This window comes from Panulirus ornatus, chromosome 55, assembly GCF_036320965.1.
Source record: "Panulirus ornatus isolate Po-2019 chromosome 55, ASM3632096v1, whole genome shotgun sequence".
In the NCBI taxonomy this organism is placed as follows: domain Eukaryota; kingdom Metazoa; phylum Arthropoda; class Malacostraca; order Decapoda; family Palinuridae; genus Panulirus; species Panulirus ornatus.
Window position 1 is genome coordinate 22,305,440 of NC_092278.1, and position 20,934 is coordinate 22,326,373.

At 39.9% G+C, this 20,934-nt stretch overlaps 1 protein-coding gene across 2 annotated transcripts; it reads left to right on the forward strand.

The window, feature by feature from the left end:
- Nucleotides 1–5,050: 5,050 nt before the first annotated feature.
- Nucleotides 5,051–20,916, forward strand: LOC139765549 (lactosylceramide 4-alpha-galactosyltransferase-like). Of its 2 annotated transcripts, none has more exons than XM_071693091.1 (8): nt 5,051–5,167; nt 6,639–7,038; nt 10,287–10,446; nt 11,638–11,879; nt 12,336–12,549; nt 13,507–13,669; nt 14,723–14,895; nt 19,418–20,916. In XM_071693091.1, the coding sequence occupies exons 2-8, from the start codon at nt 6,991–6,993 to the stop codon at nt 19,702–19,704; spliced, it is 1,287 nt and encodes a 428-aa protein (XP_071549192.1). In that variant the 5' UTR covers nt 5,051–5,167; nt 6,639–6,990; the 3' UTR covers nt 19,705–20,916. The 2 variants fall into 2 exon arrangements, with proteins under 2 accessions (XP_071549192.1, XP_071549193.1); XM_071693092.1 differs by having other exon boundaries at nt 5,067–5,167; nt 6,643–7,038.
- The last annotated feature ends 18 nt before the right edge of the window (nt 20,917–20,934 follow it).

Here is a 20,934-nt window from a genome sequence, read left to right on the forward strand (position 1 = left end):
GGTCGAACGAATTACTTAAGTGTTATATCCAAGACATGAAAATTAGGCCACCTCCCTTTACAGTATAAAAAAATGCTGAGCTTACGTATATATTGGAACAATAATTATGCAACTTGTATTGATATTGGCTATTTGAATGCAGTTGATTACACTTGATTACTAGAGAAGTAGTGATACAGAGCCCGTGAACGGTTCGTCTGACACAAGTCTTACAGGTTGGATTGAGGCAGTATTATAAGAGGACTTTAGCATATTTTACATGATTCTTGTAGGTCATACGTCTGTGCTCCTTAAACTAATTTAATCACCAAACCTGACCTGTTTTAACCATATTCATTTAAGTGATGGGACTCGACCGAGGGTTCGGTGCTTCAGTAGTTGGCTTGCCCGCCGTCCACGGTCTGGTCATGGAACTAATTTCACACAAATTTCGTGTTACATTCACAAACCAACAACAAAAACGAAGCTAAAAATGTTTAGATTAACAAAAATGGTTGTTGGACAATGCGATACCGTAAGGTTTTAGATACAAGTTAGGCTGTCCTACATTAACTGAAACCCTCTTATTACGCGTTACAGATTGTTTTAACAACCTAACGGCGAAAGCTTGTCCTCATAACCTGTCTCCATGAAATGTTAACGATCATTATGATTCTCTCTAGACTATTATAGACATCCGGTACCTTCATGTTATTGGCCGAGGATTGTGTTGACATGGCCACAGTCAGCCAATGAGGGCTTGGCCAAGGAGCAAACACACAACGTTGGGGTGGCGGAAGCTCTGAAATTATGTCCGCATATTTTGTCTCGAGGACAAATTCTTTTCATGCATTGCATACCTCTAGTAACGTGCTGTTCAGTTTTATTGAATGTATTTGTTGCTGATGAATTTAAATCTGTCCACGTTTCAGGATTTGGACAGTGTTGGAAATTGTATGTCTACTGAATTTCTTACTCCATGGAAACTGGAAGGACTTACGAGCGGTGCAGCTGCCAATGTGGACAGACCTCGTGAAGAACTTTAGAAACGCATTTGTGAGAATCGCCATTTGCTTTTAACATTATGGGTAGTGGATTAAGGTGATCCCTGCCCGTGTGGGAATCCTGGGGATTGTTGTAGTTGATGTGATCCACCCCAAAGTGGTTCCTCCCGTGAACCACTTTGGACTGGGTCATGAGCAGGGAAAATATACTCCCATGAATATCATCCAGATCCCTTCTCGGGATTTCTACATGGGTAGGGACCCACAGGAAGGATACACGTGAACGCATCACATGTAGAGAGCAAATGGTTTCTCACACAGGGAAACCCACCCCTGCAACTTCCAGAAAGGTGTTATTGACTCGCGACTCCACTCCACCAACTCCGAGAGACCAGCAGCTACCCCAGAGGGAGGAGCCTGATGATGATGATGGCAACTTCTCAACATGAAGATGAGGGATGGCAGGTCCTGCCATCACAAGGTATCGTTGAAGACCTCGCTTTATATTCCTTTACCTAGTTGTTTCTCAGAGTGACGAACCGTGGAGATAGGCCGTCTTGACCCCTTGAGATGGGAGCTAACAGGTGGTAGGTAGCATCCGACTAGGGAGGTACTAGTACCTAGGCTACAACACCAGTGGCTGTTGAGGAGCATTCCTATGGCCCAAGATGGGCTTTTCTTTCAGCCTTAACCACACGTAGGTTTCTAGTATTCAGTCCAAGGGGGGGAAAAAATAGCTTATTACACACCACGTAAATCATACGACTTTTTCGTAATTAGATTTTTTATGCAGTGATATACGCGCTTGCCGTACATTATAGTAAAATTCGTAAACACTACTGGCAGATGGGCTCGGTAGTGATCCGAACTTACGCCAATTTTTGGCACAAATTGCTAAATTCAGTAACATGTATAATAGATAGATCTGTTAGTGATTAATTTGTTTTGCATCCTATCATGTGGTTGTTAAGCCATTCCTCACAACTCGGTTGTTTAGGTGATAATACTAAAATTTGGTCAAAAACATTAGTGATAATTGATTGTTAAGCAGTTCACTGTGAGAAAGAGACAGGCTTGTATGGGAGGAATGAGATGCAAGAGAGAGAGAGAGAGTCTGCAAGGTAGGAAGAGAGAAATGCAAGAGACACTGCAAGAGAGAGAGAGAGGCGCGGGAGACTGAGAAACCACTGGTGGCGGCCGTTGAAAATCAATACGTGAAAACCTCGTTTGTGCGACCATCGTGAACACCCCGGGAGATATATGGAGATCAAGTCTCTGTCGTAATGAGCTCAGAACCATCAAACGTACTTTACATGACTTGCCTTAAATAATAGATGAGTTTACGGAAGACAGCGAATTAGACAGGTTTTAACCTGGGCTCTTGAGCAACACATTTAAGAAAGGAAGGAACATAGTTGCAGCTACGCGGCAAAGGACAGTTTATTGATTCTAGTTATTACATCTGAGGACCATAGTATGGTAACGTTATATTACAACGTCCCAAATACTTTCCGCAGTCGTCTTATGGTGTCATGAGAGAGCTGGTGGGGTGAATCTTACCCTAAAATGTGGGAGATTCTCGTCCTTGAAGGTCGGACTGGTGAGTGTGTGTGTGTACCCATGTCTGTTTTCGCCGTTTGTTTGTTGGTTGCAAGAAGACAATTTAACCCTTGTTCTATCGCATCTGTACCATGTCTGTTCTGTGTAGAGTATATATATATATATATATATATATATATATATATATATATATATATATATATATATATATATTCCTATGAGTCCACGGGGAAAATGAAACTCATAGGAATATGATCATTGTATTGACTGGAGTAACGCCATCTCAATTATTAACTCTAACTCTATGACCAAGAGAAATACCATTGAATCTTCTATTATTAGATACAAAAAGAATTATAATCTTAATATTAGTGATGGTCTATACAAATTAGATAACTTTATTGTTGATAAGATTTGTAAAATGATAAGTTTATGAACGCTCGTTGTATGTTTTGGAGTCACATGTTTACTAAATGGCTTCCTAGCTTCGTCTCTTTGATGTACATCAACTGACTGTTATATTTTTCTCTTGTGTCTCCCTTGATGATGTGATTATTACACGAAAGTGCACTTGGGAACTTTTCGTGTTTCATTTTCCCCTGTGGACTCATAGGAATGCATGAGTGTGTGTACATCTGTGTGCCTGTACGTATTTGTGTTCACAGTTCTATATGTATTCATTGTGGAAATGTACAGGTATTTGTTGTAGCGCTGTAAGTGATAGTTGATCAGCCGTTAAAGATATAATTATTATTATAACTGGTTTATTTTCATGGAAGTGCATAGTAAGAGTCCAGTAACTATCCAGCAATTGAATTGGTCTTTAGGATTTTGAGTTATGTTTTCTGAATAAATATCTTTCTATTTAGTAAAACCATTGATAGGCTATGTGATGTGTTGTTAGAGGGGAGAAATATATTTTATTACATCTTGCTTTAGCAAATACATGAAAACTAACTGACGTAATGAAAATTACCCGTGGAGTAACTCATAAAAAAGCAAGGCATTTAAAGACTTTAAAAAGCGCTATTAATTTTAGAGACTTGCCATTGAGATAATGATTTGCTGAACTCTACCCTATCCGGAACACCTAGTTGATATGTTGCATTTTTCAGGTTTAGTTAATGAATCCATTGATGAGGTTTTCAGGCCTTTACTATTTTGGACATTGCATGTACGCCCTTACTGTAATAGGTCATCCCTTGAGTATGATATTATACCTTTGTGATTCAAAGATGAACTGGAAAACGTAATAGACTGCAGCCAACTCTTGCAGTATATTGTTAACAAATTACGTAAGATAAAACAGATTTCAGTCTCGTTACATTAAATGAATTATTAGTTCTTTCATTTTTACGCATTTGTGTTTGTCAAAGATTTAGGCTAATGTGACTATTATAACATCTGAAACTTGAAAAATCATATTAAACGACTGATAATTACTGTAATTTACGTCATATAAAAAAAATGAACACCTTATTTATGTTGCGTGTCGTCCGCTACTATACAGTTAAGACTTGTGTTGCTCGTGATGGGCTTATGAAATAATTAGCGTCTGGTGTTCTAGTTCGAGAGAAGTAAAAGGGCAGCGTTCACTGGCAAATGGCCACTTTTAACTTGACCCCATGAAAGGGAGGGATTGGGTACATATAAATATATTATATGTTCAGTGGCCTGTCTGTTAGCCAAAATGGTCTCATGCTCAGTGAGAGTGTAGGCGGTCGTAGATGTATCTCAACGACCGGAAGGTGTTAGATATTTTTAGTTAGATGCTGACGGCCTTAATAAGACCCTAGCACTTGATAGGCTGAAAGCCCAAACTGCTAACTACTCTAGGACTGGACCTGGGCGACAGTTATTAGTTACATGATAAACTGTTTCCACAAATAGTTTCAGAAATGCTAACACATTTCCTGTAATCTTCATTGTACAACGGTCAGTATTTTTGTTTTTTTTGTTTTTTTGCACCGTGTGAATATTAATTCTGCCGACAAAGTTTACATTCGCCATTTGTCAGCAATGAAGTGGTATGTTCTCTGTGTTGCAGTTGTTAAGTTGCTGAAATGGTTGATATACAAATATATTTATTCGTCCTTTCGAGGAATTAAAGGTATGATTGGATACGTCCGTTAGCCCCTGATTGGTGCCGAGGGGTGATTAGCGTAAGCCCTGATTGGTGCCGAGGGGTGATTAGCGTAAGCCCTGATTGGTGCCAACAGAGGGGTGAGTAGCGTATACCCTGCTGGTGCCAACAGAGGGGGTGAGTAGCGTATACCCTGTTGGTGCCAACAGAGGGGGTGAGTAGCGTATACCCTGTTGGTGCCAACAGAGGGAAAAGTATCGTATACCCTGTTGGTGCCAACAGAGGGATGAATAGCTTATTAGATGACGGAGTTAACTTCCCCCTCCCCCTCTTCGTCACCCCTCATGGGCAGTAGACTAGAGTGTGGTGAGTGACGGCGGTAACACAACTAACTCTGGATAAATGTTTGTGGGAGCGGCCGAGGCTGCCGCTTGCCTCAGCCGGCCTCCCTCAGTGTGGCTCAGGCCGTCGTGTTGCGTGGGTGTCTGTCTGTGATCTGCTCAAGCCATCATCTCGCCTATCCTTTCTCGCCCTTATTCAGGTATATATTTATATCATTTCAGTATTGATTATTTGATAACAGGTAAACCGGAGTTAGTTGGATGTTTGGTATGTGTTTTGTCAAGGAAAAATGTACAGTTACTGAAAACCAATATTATGAGTTATAGGCATTAAATGCAACGTTACCGAAAAGGACATAGAGATTTATGTAGCATTATTGATTGCTCATAGCAATCTTATAGAATTCCGACAGAAACACGCACGAGTACCAAGGTGGTTGATAGTTAAAGAGACTGACTTGGAAACCTGCAGTCGGGGTGGAAATAGACGTGTAGCGGTTGCGCGCAGGTTGGCCATTCATCTCCGTGAAATTTCCACATCGTAGGAACATTCTGTCACCGTCGCGGGTTGAGAGAGAGCAAGATGATGGGGAGCACAGCATCAACAGTGTCTTGTTGTGATAGAGCATCAACGGTGGTGTGCATTGATGTGGTATTAAACGCTGTAGCGGTGGAACACATCCGGTGATAAAGAAGTAATCGAGTCGACCTCTCTGGTACATACTTGATCAATTCTTTTCGAGCACGTTTCAGTCGTGTAGGTTTGACCTCAGACCTGAGCCTTGAGTGGTGAGGTCAAGGGCCACCAGACCTTCACACTTAAAGGTTGCGTTTAAAGGGTTAAAATGATATCCCTCTCTCTCTCCCCTAATGTAATAGAAATATTTTGATATTGGTAGCTTTCTTGAAGCAATGCTAACCAGTAATGTGCGTAGGTGACAAGTTCATTGTGTATTAAGGAGTCAAGGGGAGAGAGATAAGGGTCCGTACCAGGCTAGGGCCTGGTGAACCGTCATTTTTTTTTTTTGTGATAGGATTTGTCTTTTCCATGATGACTCAGAGGGAAGCAAGGATTGTGTATGCTACTGTTCCTCCCCGTCTGTGGTACGTCATTATTTTGTCTTGCTGTTTACATCCCATTGCATTTGCCTTTATTTCATCTCGCAAATGTGTTAGTTAATTTCTTGCTACGTTGGGGATGAGATTTATGTGTATATTAAGTTTATTGGTATTTGTCATCATGAATTACGTTTTCTTTTACCTATCTGTACCATGAGGCTGGAAGGGACCCTGGGAGTAGATTAATTGGGGAAGCTACGTGAATTGATGGTGGTGAGGAGTAGTTCAGTTTGGGGAGGCCAGGTGATTGGATGGAAAATGGATGGTAGTTGCGACTGGATATGAGCAGGTGAAGCCATTTTTTCGTCTGTTCCTACCACTGCCTTGCTGACGCGGGAGATGGCGAACCTCATGACTGAGTAATAGAAGAAAGCGCTTTGCAATACCGTATTTTCCTTTTTATTTTTTTGGAGGGGGGTTATTAGTATTATATCTATCTATCTATCTATCTATCTATCTATCTATATATATATATATATATATATATATATATATATATATATATATATATATGAATTTTGGGGGGAATTCTAATATGTAGATTGGTTTCAGGTAGGCTGGAGAGGAACTTAGACGTTTGCTTGGAGATCCCTGGGTTCGACGATGGCCTTGACAGACTGGGGGATCTCGACGACACCTCCGTCAGGAAGTGTGGCCCTGGCCTCGTTCCTGGAGTAGATGTGAAGGCTGACTGGCATGCAGAACTGAACCCAAGTATCTGAATCTTGGGAAGCCGAGAATGAAAGATAAACTGATATGGTAACCATCGTGTGTACACGTGACCGCGACCGACCACAAGGTGACCCCTGACGTGGTGGCATTTTGCCAGCTGAGCCAGACATGTTCAGGGCTTGTTCAGGACACAGGGCATGACCTGGTGGCTCCCAGGGCACTTCAGGAACAGATGATACGTGCCAGGTCACAGCTGGGTCGACGGTGCATCACCTACCTGGTAAGTCTCTATTGTTCCCGTCTTTCCTGAGCCAAGGCAGGGTTCGCATTTCCTTGGGTTCCCTGTTTACACTTCCACTCCTTGCGCGCGACCCTGAGGATTATACGCAAGTGCCGTCATGTTTCATCTTGTGGCATAACTATTGCACATTTTCGGGTCAATCACCCCAATATGTTGTACCCCCCTGACCTATGTGGGGTGATTCCTACTCCACCTCTCTCGCTGTCGGAATGGGAGGAATCGTAAGCCTTCCGCCATGTTTATCCCCCGAGCCGCCAACTTTTTTCGCTCATCCTCTCTGATCATGAGAATGTTCCTACCTTCTCCCTGCTCTGCGGGTAAGTGTTTCGACCATTGCGCTCGTGAGATTGTCTACTTGTGTGTGTTTCATTCACCATGAACTGGACCCTTGTGAATGCTTGCGTCTCGTCTGCCTGCTGCTTCCCATAGCTTCAGTGTGGAGAGCATCCACACGAGGATTGGCCGTTATGGTAACACCCATCCCGGAGCAGCAAAGCTGTGGAATTATTTCTCGTCTGTGTTCATGACGCTACCTCTCTAATGCTGGAAACTATATATATATATATATATATATATATATATATATATATATATATATATATATATATATATATATATATACACACACACACACACACAATCTACGGCTGTGACCCGTTTGCCAGGGATCCGAACCCTGCCCGTTAGATTCATGGGTTACAACTCGACTCATGCCACTACAGATCCTCTTGTGTATGTAGAGAGAGGGGGAGACATTAAAGCGAGTGCTTGAGACTCTCCCAACATGGCTTCCTACACCTTACGATTGCTGGGTGAGAGGGAATCTGGCTTCTCACTTCCCTTCCTGACCCACCACTTCAGTTTTCCCCTCCACCCTCCTCCTCCTCCCTCGGTAATAACAGGCTGGACAGATTGGGTCAACCACGGGTATATCAGCAACAGGTACCCTAACAACCACACAACAGGTACCCTAACAACCACACAAGTTACCCTAACCACATAACAGGAACCCTAACTAGCACACAACAGGTACCCTAACAACTCATAACAGGTACCCTAACAACCATGTAACAGGTACCTTAACTACCTCACAACATGTACCTTTATCAGTATAGCCCCATGTCCCATTTTATGTTCCCGTGGAAATTTAGTTTTGTGTGATTTCCATGATCATACCATCTCTCTTTGGTTCCACCTCTGTTCATTTGGACATCACTTACCACACAACCAGACTCGTGTGTGTGGTGGGCCTGGCAGGAAGGACCAACAGACTAGTAGTTCAACTTTAATACTCAGCCTTCAGGAAGTACGGGAAACTAGTTGTTCTTTTGTTTCTTTGTCCTCACATCATTGAGTCGTTCTTGGCATATAAATCTAGTATACATCTGTTAAGCAAGTTGTTCGTTTTTTCCTCAACTATGATGGACGTGCGCAGGCCAAGCATATCTTAACTAAGAATATTTTGAGTTTAAAGAAAAAAGAAAAAGATTCGAGAAATGAATCAGGTGTGAGCATGTGTCTGTAAATTTGACTTTCAGAATAAGAAAGGTTATAGCAGATTAAAAAGAAAAAATCCACAGCGTTGCTTCTCGAAGAAAAAAGGATTCATAGGGGCCAATCTTCATGTAATCTCACCCCACACAAAAACTAAGGGAAGCAGCTACCAGACGCGTGCTTCAGGTCTCCTTCATGATGGCAGGGGCACACGTAGACAACCCAGGTTTGGTTGTGAGACAGAATGACTCTGATGTCGCAATATCTATGAATTCCGAGTGGCAGAAAAAAAAGTGAACAGAGAAGTGAATATGTGACATCACACACTCGGCCAGTAGTGTTGTGAACAGCTTTTGTCCCATTCACGTTAAGATTTGATGGGTAATTCTTCTTAGAAATTCTGAATGATGACTGGCAAATCTGATTTTAGGATGGATTTAAGGATAAATGCTAAAAATGGAAGTAGTTTTCCTTTTTAGCCCGAATTTGAACACTTAATACTCATGTCTGGAGTTGAGTCTGATGAGGTTAGAAACATTATACAATTTATTCTCAATGAAAAAGCATAAAAGAATGTTTAGGATAGCATATGGAGGAGTGGGACTCCTAAAGTTTGAGGCCTTTTAAGTGTTTCATAGTAGGGATGAATTTCCTGTTCTTATTTCGCAACTTTCCCCTCTGTTTGGTTACTAGAAAGCTTAGTCTAATCCAGATAATGTTACCCTGGAACATGGAACTTGTGGGGTGGATGTGTAATAGGTTCTGTTGACTTATGGAAGTGTTTCATAAGCTTTTAACATTAAGTCCACAGATTTCCTGATCATAGCCTTTCTCTTCATGGTGTTGACGTAAAGCGGTAGAGGACAAAGGGGAAAAATCATGATCTTTCCCCTCCATCATTTTTCTAGTTTCCATGAAGTGTACGACCATTAATTGAAATATTCACAATTCTGATCCACAACTTGACACCATTCTTTATTGTTCTCATTCCGTCTAACTCTTACCAATTTGATGTTAGACCACAGCTAGTATTGCTGTAATTGTGCAGTTTTTATTTTATTACTGCATTAGTTGCTGTATCACATTTATTACCGAATTGATTATTTTATTGCTGCTGTCTTTTACTACTGCACTAAAGAAGTCATTGTAGAACTGTGTTGCTTCTGTATCACTTTACAACTCTTTCTTTGTCATATAAATGTAACACTAGTCTTTTATTGTATCATTATATTAGTCACACAATTTTACTCATTCATTGTCTTTTTATCATATCACATTATCAGTATGATATTGTATCACTTTCATTATCATTGTTTTAATGTACCATTTAATCAATTTAAAAGAGTAGTTCTTGGTCAAAATATTATTACCTTTCACTGTTGTACCATTGTAATGTTATTATATTTCTGTACTATCATGTAATCTCTTGGTTATTATATTACTGTATAATTGTATCAGTCTACATTGTTACTTTCACTGTTATTCTAGTTATATCACCATCTATTCACAACACTGATAATGAAAATAGGTTTTAGAAACTTGATGACTGCAATGTGAGAGAGGGGAGAGGTAAAGGGAAAATGTGTGAGCATGTGTGAAAAAAGGCTAGATTTTGATGAAATATTTCATTGATTAGAATGCAGGAACATTAATTATAAAGTTTGTTAAATCACTGTTCAATTGACTGATAAATAATGCTTCTTTGACTTGACTAAGCAGTGCTATTCTTTCAGCAAACAGGCCAGTGGGAGAGCTTGGGGTGCCATAGGTGGTTTCGTGGGGTCAGTATGGGTATGTGTGGTGTGGTGCGGCCGTGGATGTCTTCCCGGACACTGATAGGAGGCGTTGTGGCAGGCATGGTTCTACTACTGCTTGTCATCAGGCTCTTTATTGGTCAGTCGCCTCATATGTGATATTCTTGCTTTAGAATGTTGGTGTATAAATGATAGTTTACTGTACTCCCATCTAGTTTGAGTTACCTGCATCTCATGGCAGGTACTAAGTGATTGCTCTGTCCATTGTCATCAGTGTCCAGCTATCTACCTGTCCATCCATGCATCATCTATTCATCCACTTGTTAGGAATCATGACTACATTAAAACCTTGGTTGTAACTTGAAAAGTTTAAAGCAGGTACTCGTGAAACTCTTTACAGGTGTTTCCCAGCATCTAAAGAATGGCTTTAGATCCATAACTCCAGTTTTCGTTTTGTTCAGATGCATCACACTATGACCCATAATGTGAGTTTGGATTGTGCCAGGGTCATTTCCCTCATAGAAAACGTTTATTCTGGAACATAATGTGGCTCACATCATAAAGAAAATTCCAACTTTGGCCATGGCACTAGATAGATACTTTTTGTTTTCTGAACAATACTTTCCCTCTTGATATTTCACTCCCATTGACTGCTGCATTGGAAGCATCACAAGCTTTTCATGCAGCAACATTCTAATTAAGAATTCTGAAATGTGTGATTGCATCCCCTTACAAAATACTGCAGTAAAACATTAAGACACCAGAAAATGTATGAATATCCATTAAGGTGTTGGACATTTCCATTTTGTATGGATTGTCAGCAGGACTATCCTCATTCATAATTTCAGATCTAGTCATGTATCAGATAATACAGATATATTTCCTTACAGCTGATTATATGAAATAAATTTGATTTGTAAGATTTTCATATATTTAGTTGAGATAAAATAGAAATTGGGAGTTGTCATCACAAAGTTTTTGAAAGCAGTGTATTTCACTTGTAAAATCATCACTTGGAGATTTAGATTGTCTCTATTCATACGGTGTATACCAGACACTAGCATGTTTGAAAGTGAATATAATTATGGTACTCCTTATTTTATCCTATTGAAACTAAATCATTTATTAATGACTTTTCATGTACAAGATCTTATCTGTAAATCATAAAAAATATTTTCTTTCCCTAGACTTCTTTCATTGGTGGTCAAGACACAGATCTAAACAGTCTTGCTCTGACAGAATTGTTGTTACACCATGTCATAATGGGTCCTTTATGGCATGCTAGGCATGCTATTATGAAGTACTTTATTCATCAGAATTGTTTTTACAGGCAGAAGGATACCTCCCAGTCTTCCAGCAGTAGTAGCAGATTATGAAGACCACTTTGCCATAGATGTGGTGATGGGCATGGAAGGTGGAATGGGTGAGGGTGGATGGCGGGCAGCTGCCTGCACTCCACATACCAGCACACCATCATTCCCCATCAGATTACCCAAGTTTGCTGCCTCACCCACAGCAAAGAACATCTTTTTCTTAGAGACGACCTGTTCATCAGCACTTAATGCCAAGATGGTGGGTATTCATGCAGTATTTTCTCCACACAGAGGGCTGTTCCTCTTGCAAAACATGCTGAAGTTTATTATTACATATGCATTAATATGTAGAAATGTGTTTATACATACAGCTCTACCACTGGTACAGTTGTGAGCCTCTGAGACAACAACAGGGACTGTAGCTGGTAATTTAAGTATTTTGTTTCAGAAGGCTGGAGGGGATCTGTTTCGTTCCTTTGTATCTGGATTGCCTTTTACCTAATGTAGTACTTCTTTATTTATCTTTGTTATTATTCACATATCTCAACATCAGCTGCATATTTCCATATCATGTTTAGATACCTTTATCTGTTTCTTCAAAGCTTTGCTTCAGATGTACATTTTCCATTATACTATCTTTATTTCTTTTTTTTATGTTTATCCATCTCATGCATAAATGCCTCACAGTGTAACCGATTCTTCCATCACTCTACAGGCATGTGCAGTAGAGAGTGTAGCTGTACACCACCCAGACCATCAAGTCCATTTGGCCCTCACTTCTACCCATGTTGGTGGCACAGATGCCATCATTCATGCCCTCACCACCCGCCACAACATCCATATCTCCACCCTTGATGTGGATGATGCCATAGTAGGAACTGGTCGGCTTGGAAATTGGTTACGAGGGATGGAGTGGGCAAGGAGTACAGGTAAGTCAGTTGCAATAGATGTAAAGGAAGCTAGTTTACCATTGGTTGGCAGTAGTTGGGTTGTAGTGGGTGGGAAGGTGACTGTAATTAGTGTGGGAAGATGTGTCGATAATGGTAGAATCTTGCATCTTGATAAAATGCCTCCCCCAGCTGTTTCATGTGGATATGATACACTCATTTTCTCAGGTCTGGTTATAGTATGAGAAAATCATTAGAAGGTTGTTCACATTAAATGATTGTTAGAAGATACAGCCATAGAATGTTTGGCAAATAATATGCAAAAGATGGGTGTGTGGCTAAAGATACAAGGAGGAGAATTTGACCTTAAAAGCATTAGGTTTTCTGATAAAGGAAGAGCTAAGTTCAGATGAAGGTGATAAGGGAATGATTATTGACTGCGTGCATTGGTGACCTCTTGTGTGTGAATATTGAGATGTAGTTCGAGGCTGGTTTCCCTTAATGAATCAAGATTCCATGCAAAAGGAATAATTGAAAAGTGTTCTATTAGTTATATGATTTTGTTCACTTTACATTTCTGAACATAGATTGAGGATAAGTGTGAGTTAAGAGACTTCGTTAATCTAACCACTTGTAGATTGGAACAGAGTTAAATATGAAAGAAAACGTAGATAGAGTGTGTTTGTGATTGCTCTTTAAGACTATCTTTTTATTTACTTTAGTTTTGATCAGGCCACCTCTTACATTTGAAGCAAGGCTGTATGTTCCATGTTCGCCATTTTTTTTGTAATCTGAATTCAGAGTATGTAGTGTTTTAAGCTCATACTGAGGAATGGTATATCATAGGCTGGTTGTCAGATAAATGAATATGGTTTTATGATTGCTATCTCTGTCTTTTGAATTTTTAGTGAGAATAGAGTTTAAGCTCTCTTTGCTGGTCATGTTGTACATCTCAGGATACATTATCAGGTAGGTTCAGTGTTCTCTCTCTATTTGCAGATTGGGCTGGAATTAATCTGTCAGATGCACTCCGGCTGGGGATAGTTTGCTCCATTGGTGGAACTTACATTGACTTGGACATTTGGACAGTAGCACCTCTTCCTGCAGGTGATTCCTGGATTGGGCGGGAGCTGTGGGACCACTTATCCAATGGTGCCTTCAGGTCAGGCTAATGATATTTTTTTCCAGTATATCTTGTTCATGAGTTCTCCCAGTTTTTGAAACGAAGAAATGTGGTATTGGTATGAGAAGTGTGCCATGTTAGTGATGACTTTATAACAGTATTAGTAACTAATGATGATGTTACTTATTTTTTCCTGTCACTTGTTTCTCTCATTAGTGACGGATCACCAGGAGCAGAGGGCAAAGCCTTTTAGGAAAATTTTCTCTAAGCTCTGTCCTCTCTACATTTTGAAAGTAATAATATAGCAAGGAAGAACTTCTAGACCCCACCTCCTGCCCCACTTAGTTCCCATCTGCAACACAGAAGATGGTAATATTTGTAATTCCCTATCCCCAGGGGTTATTATTGTTATTATTATTATTATTATTATTATTCCTTGGGATAGGGAAGAATGAATCCTACCCACATTTCTCCCGCACGTTGTAGAACCTGGCTAAGTTGGATGAGTGAGAGGCTGGAAATCCTCCCCTCCTCTATTACTACTTTTCTAAAGAATGAACAGAGTAAGGAGCCAAATGAAGATTTTTCTAGGGGGCTCAGTTCTCTATTTCTGTTAATACTGCAGTTAGGCAGTAAACAACAAACAAATTATTATTAGTATTTTCGTACTCATTTGCCATTTCTTGCATTAGCAAGATAGCACCATGTATGAAGAAAGGCCTTATTTGCTCACAACCATTTTCTAGATGTCATGTGTAATGCACATATCATATTATTATTATTATTATTATTATTATTATTATTATTATTTTACATCATGTACCCTAAAGATCCAGCAACAGTTATCAAAACACAGTAGAATTCTGCATGAATGTTGGTGCTTTGCAGTTATGGAACAGTTGCTGGTTTGTTTGTTCTAGGAAATGCAGATAAGTGAAAATAATGTCTTATGCTTAAGGAATTGTATGCAAGAGAATGGAGATGGAGATATAGGAAGTGGCAGTCCTTGAAGTATAACTAGCTTGAAGTATAAGTGGCTGTGTGAAGAGGTCATAATGGAGTTGGAATATCATAATTATGTCCATGTTACAGGATCCCAAAGGACCACTGGCTGTGTGAGGAAGCCATCAAGGAGTTGACAGAACACTTCCAGGGCAATGTGTGGGGTCACAATGGTCCTGGGGTCTTCCAGCGGGTGGTGAAAAAGATATGTAATGTTCAGAACATATCTGATGTCCACCAGTGCAAAGATCTCATAATATTAGGTAAGTGACAGCATCACATTGGAGATTAGATTATTACTAGTAGAATTATCCTATACCACAAAGTTATGTTAAGGAAAGAATTATTACCCAACTCAAACTATTTTTCTTTAGTGAGAGGAGTCATTCTGCTCAATAGGAAATAATTCTTATAGGAAAAAGCCATCATACTCAAATGGTTACCATTATCCTCCATGCAACATTCATTATCATAAAAGAAAATAAGGGACAAAGCCCGCAGAATTCCCATGTCCTAGGGTAGAGACAGCCTGAGAACTCCCACAGTCAAGCTTTACGGAACAGAATAGTTGAGGAATGAGGGTATGCCAACCTAGTGACCTACATCTTGGGAAACTTTAACCATCCAAGTGGATGGGCATCTGGAATAATCATGTTAACACTGACTTGAACGATTATGATAAAACACAGATTACAGTGCCCTACACTGTAAAAATCTCTGATTTTTGCAGTATATTGTAAATTCCACTTTTTTGGCAGTATATATATATATATATATATATATATATATATATATATATATATATATATATATCCCTGGGATAGGGGAGAAATAATACTTCCCACGTATTCCCTGCATGTCGTAGAAGGCGACTAAAAGGGAAGGGAGTGGGGGGCTGGAAATCCTCCCCTCTCGTTTTTTTGTTTGTTTTTTTTTAATTTTCCAAAAGAAGGAACAGAGAAGGGGGCCAGGTGAGGGTATTCCCTCAAAGGCCCAGTCCTCTGTTCTTAACGCTACCTCGCTGTTGCGGGAAATGGCGAATAGTATGAGAGAAAGAAAGAAATATATATATATATATATATATATATATATATATATATATATATATATATATATATATATATATATATATATATAAGTTTTTATCGAGGATGTAAGGCATGTGTACGTGTAGGAAGAGAGGAAAGTGATTGGTTCTCAGTGAATGTAGGTTTGCGGAGGGTGTGTGATGTCTCCATGGTTGTTTAATTTGTTTATGGATGGGGTTGTTAGGGAGGTGAATGCAAGAATTTTGGAAAGAGGGGCAAGTATGAAGTCTGTTGGGGATGAGAGAGCTTGGGAAGTGAGTCAGTTGTTGTTCGCTGATGATACAGCGCTGGTGGCTGATTCATGTGAGAAACTACAGAAGCTGGTGACTGAGTTTGGTAAAGTGTGTGAAAGAAGAAAGTTAAGAGTAAATGTGAATAAGAGCAAGGTTATTAGGTACAGTAGGGTTGAGGGTCAAGTCAATTGGGAGGTGAGTTTGAATGGAGAAAAACTGGAGGAAGTGAAGTGTTTTAGATATCTGGGAGTGGATCTGTCAGCGGATGGAACCATGGAAGCGGAAGTGGATCATAGGGTGGGGGAGGGGGCGAAAATTCTGGGAGCCTTGAAGAATGTGTGGAAGTCGAGAACATTATCTCGGAAAGCAAAAATGGGTATGTTTGAAGGAATATTGGTTCCAACAATGTTGTATGGTTGCGAGGCGTGGACTATGGATAGAGTTGTGCGCAGGAGGATGGATGTGCTGGAAATGAGATGTTTGAGGACAGTGTGTGGTGTGAGGTGGTTTGATCGAGTAAGTAACGTAAGGGTAAGAGAGATGTGTGGAAATAAAAAGAGCGTGGTTGAGAGAGCAGAAGAGGGTGTTTTGAAATGGTTTGGTCACATGGAGAGAATGAGTGAGGAAAGATTGACCAAGAGGATATATGTGTCGGAGGTGGAGGGAACGAGGAGAAGAAGGAGACCAAATTGGAGGTGGAAAGATGGAGTGAAAAAGATTTTGTGTGATCGGGGCCTGAACATGCAGGAGGGTGAAAGGAGGGCAAGGAATAGAGTGAATTGGAGCGATGTGGTATACCGAGGTTGACGTGCTGTCAGTGGATTGAATCAAGGCATGTGAAGCGTCTGGGGTAAACCATGGAAAGCTGTGTAGGTATGTATATTTGCGTGTGTGGACGTATGTATATACATGTGTATGGGGGTGGGTTGGGCCATTTCTTTCGTCTGTTTCTTTGCGCTACCTCGCAAACGCGGGAGACAGCGACAAAAAAAAAAAATATATATATATATATATATATATATATATATATATATATATATATATATAGCTGATTCATGTGAGAAACTGCAGAAGCTGGTGACTGAGTTTGGTAAAGTGTGTGGAAGAAGAAAGTTGAGAGTAAATGTGAATAAGAACAAGGTTATTAGGTACAGTAGGGGTGAGGGTCAAGTCAATTGGGAGGTGAGTTTGAATGGAGAAAAACTGGAGGAAGTGAAGTGTTTTAGATATCTGGGAGTGGATCTGTCAGCGGATGGAACCATGGAAGCGGAAGTGGATCATAGGGTGGGGGAGGGGGCGAAAATTTTGGGAGCCTTGAAAAATGTGTGGAAGTCGAGAACATTATCTCGGAAAGCAAAAATGGGTATGTTTGAGGGAATAGTGGTTCCAACAATGCTGTATGGTTGCGAGGCGTGGGCTATGGATAGAGATGTGCGCAGGAGGATGGATGTGCTGGAAATGAGATGTTTGAGGACAATGTGTGGTGTGAGGTGGTTTGAGCGAGTAAGTAACGTAAGGGTAAGAGAGATGTGTGGAAATAAAAAGAGCGTGGTTGAGAGAGCAGAAGAGGGTGTTTTGAAATGGTTTGGGCACATGGAGAGAATGAGTGAGGAGAGATTGACCAAGAGGATATATGTGTCGGAGGTGGAGGGAACGAGGAGAAGAGGGAGACCAAATTGGAGGTGGAAAGATGGAGTGAAAAAGATTTTGTGTGATCGGGGCCTGAACATGCAGGAGGGTGAAAGGAGGGCAAGAAATAGAGTGAATTGGAGTCATGTGGTATACAGGGGTTGACGTGCTGTCAGTGGATTGAAGCAAGGCATGTGAAGCGTCTGGGGTAAACCATGGAAAGCTGTGTAGGTATGTATATTTGCGTGTGTGGACGTGTGTATGTACATGTGTATGGGGGGGGGGTTGGGCCATTTCTTTCGTCTGTTTCCTTGCGCTACCTCGCAAACGCGGGAGACAGCGACAAAGTATAAAAAAAAAAAAAAAAAAAAAAAATATAATATAAGTATCTGTTCTGCAGATATGTGGTGGCAAATCACAAGGTAGAATATATTGTGAAATAGGTTGTTTTGATAAAACAAATATGTATGATGAGATTTCCCCCAGGAGTCTAATAGAGCTATGAAATGGTGGTTCAAAGAAAAGCTTCAGATACCCGTGGTTCTGAGAGCCTTTGTGTACTTGCTGATTATTTTGGATAGATGTGTTGAACTTTGAATGGGACTTCTGTTCTGTGGAGGGTTAAAAACAAGAATGCAAGAATGAGTATGGACAGATGCTTTTCCAAGTTATCAGCATATAAACAGGGAAGGATTGAGGGTTACTTAGCTTTGTGTCAACCTATGTAATGTTAACCCACTGGGGTCTGACTATGACCCTTTGCGACCTCTTTGATCCTTTTGCACTACTGCTCACAGTATGAGCAAGGGATGTGCAATAAATTTGCTAGGGATACAGCCTCCAACGGATTAGGTTTTCCTCAATCTGAACATTTCGAAGTGGGGTTTATGTGTCTAGTTTTTGATGGAAAACTCATCTGTGCAATGACTAATGAACAGAGTTCATGCTGTCTTTGATGAGGAAGGAAGTAGATGTATAGAGTTGAGAAAAATTTGAGAAAAGTGAGTTTTTTGGTACCCTATTGCCATTCCCACCATAGTGAGATGATTTCCAGAACACCTAAATAAAGACCTCATTTACAGTCATCCAGTCTGTTGCAGTTATGTATAATGTACTGAAACTAGAGCCTCTCATTCACAGCCAAGCCCCTCAGATAATTCATGGTTTATCTTAACCACTTCATATGCCTACGGACCACAAGTTGCTTTCTGTATACCATATTGATTCACTTCATTCTGTTCACAGCATGCATATCAGTCTCCTAAATGTTCAGGCCCCAGTACCCCACTACCATCTCCTTTGAGATCTCCCTCTCTCCTTTGTTTTCCATTTCTGGCACATGAATTATCTTGATCAGTCTTTTATTGTATATCGAATCCAAGTGTCTGAACTATTTCAGCACACCCTGCTTTTACTGTCACACCTTTCCCCGGACTCTATCATTCCTCACATGATCAACCCTCCTCTCACCACATATGCTTCTGAAGCTTTTCATTTTCAAATTGTCCAACCTCTTTTCTTTTGTATTCAAGACCCCAAGACACATCCATGCAACACTGCTAGAATGACAAAACCTTCAAATATACCCATTTTTGCCCTTTGCAGAGAGCAGTTATTGAAAGATAAAGTGAAATTTGGAGCTTGTGAGGAGATGCTGAGTTTTCTTTGGCTGTAGCTTAACATTAGAATTTTTAGTGTTTTGTGTAATTCCTTTAGTGTGAGAGGATCTTTATTACATTATGTGTTCATAGTCACTGAAATGTTTGCCATATATTTAAGAAAGTAACTTAGATATTTTTCTTTTTCTCCCATTCACTGTCATGTCTTTTATGCAGCACCTCCTACCTTTTACCCACTACACTGGAAGCAGTGGGAGGAACTCTTTGTGACTGGTGGCAGTAGGTCTTGGACTTGGCCCCACAACACTGTAGGAATCCACTTATGGAACAAATTCAGCCGGGGATCACCACTTCACCCAGGAGATGGCTCAGTTGTTGATAGAACCTCAAGAAGGAACTGTCCAAAGATATACGATACAGTCAAACAGATCAGGAAACTCCGAGACCATCTACAGAGGCAGAAGATGCGCAAACTGTCTTCTGAACGTAGTCAAGGAATGTGAAATTCCCAGTTTGGTATATTATTTTTATGTTCACATAAAATTATCAAAAGAACAATATATTCAGAATGCTTTACAACTTATTACCTCAGTAAATTTGAATTCCGAGTGGACATTTCATCCTTGATGTTCACTTATTTTCATCAATAAGACAAAGCTGTGGCTATGTCCTGGTGCTCAGTGTCATGCTCATAATGAAAGTCAGGGAGTTTTCTCTGTTGTTACTAGACAGAGTGAAACTTTTTTCATCCCTATTAGTCATGAAGCAGGGTAAAACTTCATGCCCATAACAAAGTGATGTAAATCTGATAATCAGCTTAGAATGTTTTTTGTAATATTACATATCAATTGTGTATGTGTAGATGTTGTTATAACTTGATTGTACGGTATCTTGAATGCCTTATTTTCACCAGCTGGCTGGTGAAGGCTGTTTTGATGACTATATTAATGAAATTTTTTATAGATGCTTTGTTATGCCTTGGAGTGCATGAACTAATCAGATTCATCTTCATTCAAAACCATTCCTATCAAACAAAAAGGACAGATTTTTTTTTGTATAATTTTGTATCATTCATTGAAAAATCTTTCTCATCCACTATGACTTGATCTGATGCTATTATCAATGTGCCATACAGAGTCTTGATTATTGTTAGTGTTAATGTGAATAACTTCACTTAGCAAGAAGACAGAGAAATAAACATTGACATAAAAATCTGTACTCTGGCTCTGTACTTATAATATGTCTTCTGACATATTCCGTACAAATCTATGTTGTCTGACATAGTCTAGATGGCTGAAACAGTCATCATTAATGTGACAGTTTTACACTACTCCATGGTTTTAATTGTTGTTTGACACCATACATGTAAATGCACATTGTCTAACAACATCTGCATGACCACTTATTATCTGACACCACTTACCGGACTATGACTTAGCTGAATATCTTACAATCTTGCTTTGGTTGTGATCATGGGACTGTGGTTTTGATGCTTTACACATCAGCTAGAGAGTGGTTGTGAGTGACTGAGGCCATTTATTCATCTGTTCCTGGGCTTCCTTGCTAATGCAGGAATTGGCAAACAAATTTAAGGAGGGGATAGAATGAAATTATATATATATATATATATATATATATATATATATATATATATCGCAGACGCGGGAGACAGCGACAAAGCAAAAAAAAAAAATATATATATATATATATATATATATATATATATATATCTT

What these genes read in the sequence shown, in the direction of transcription:
- LOC139765549 (XM_071693091.1), top strand. Translation starts at nt 6,991, where the DNA reads ATGATACGTGCCAGGTCACAGCTGGGTCGACGGTGCATCACCTACCTG. An exon ending in CAGCACTTAATGCCAAGATG is followed by an intron (nt 11,880 to 12,335) that starts GTGGGTATTCAT and finishes ATCACTCTACAG; the next exon opens with GCATGTGCAGTAGAGAGTGT. An exon ending in CAAAGATCTCATAATATTAG is followed by an intron (nt 14,896 to 19,417) that starts GTAAGTGACAGC and finishes TCTTTTATGCAG; the next exon opens with CACCTCCTACCTTTTACCCA.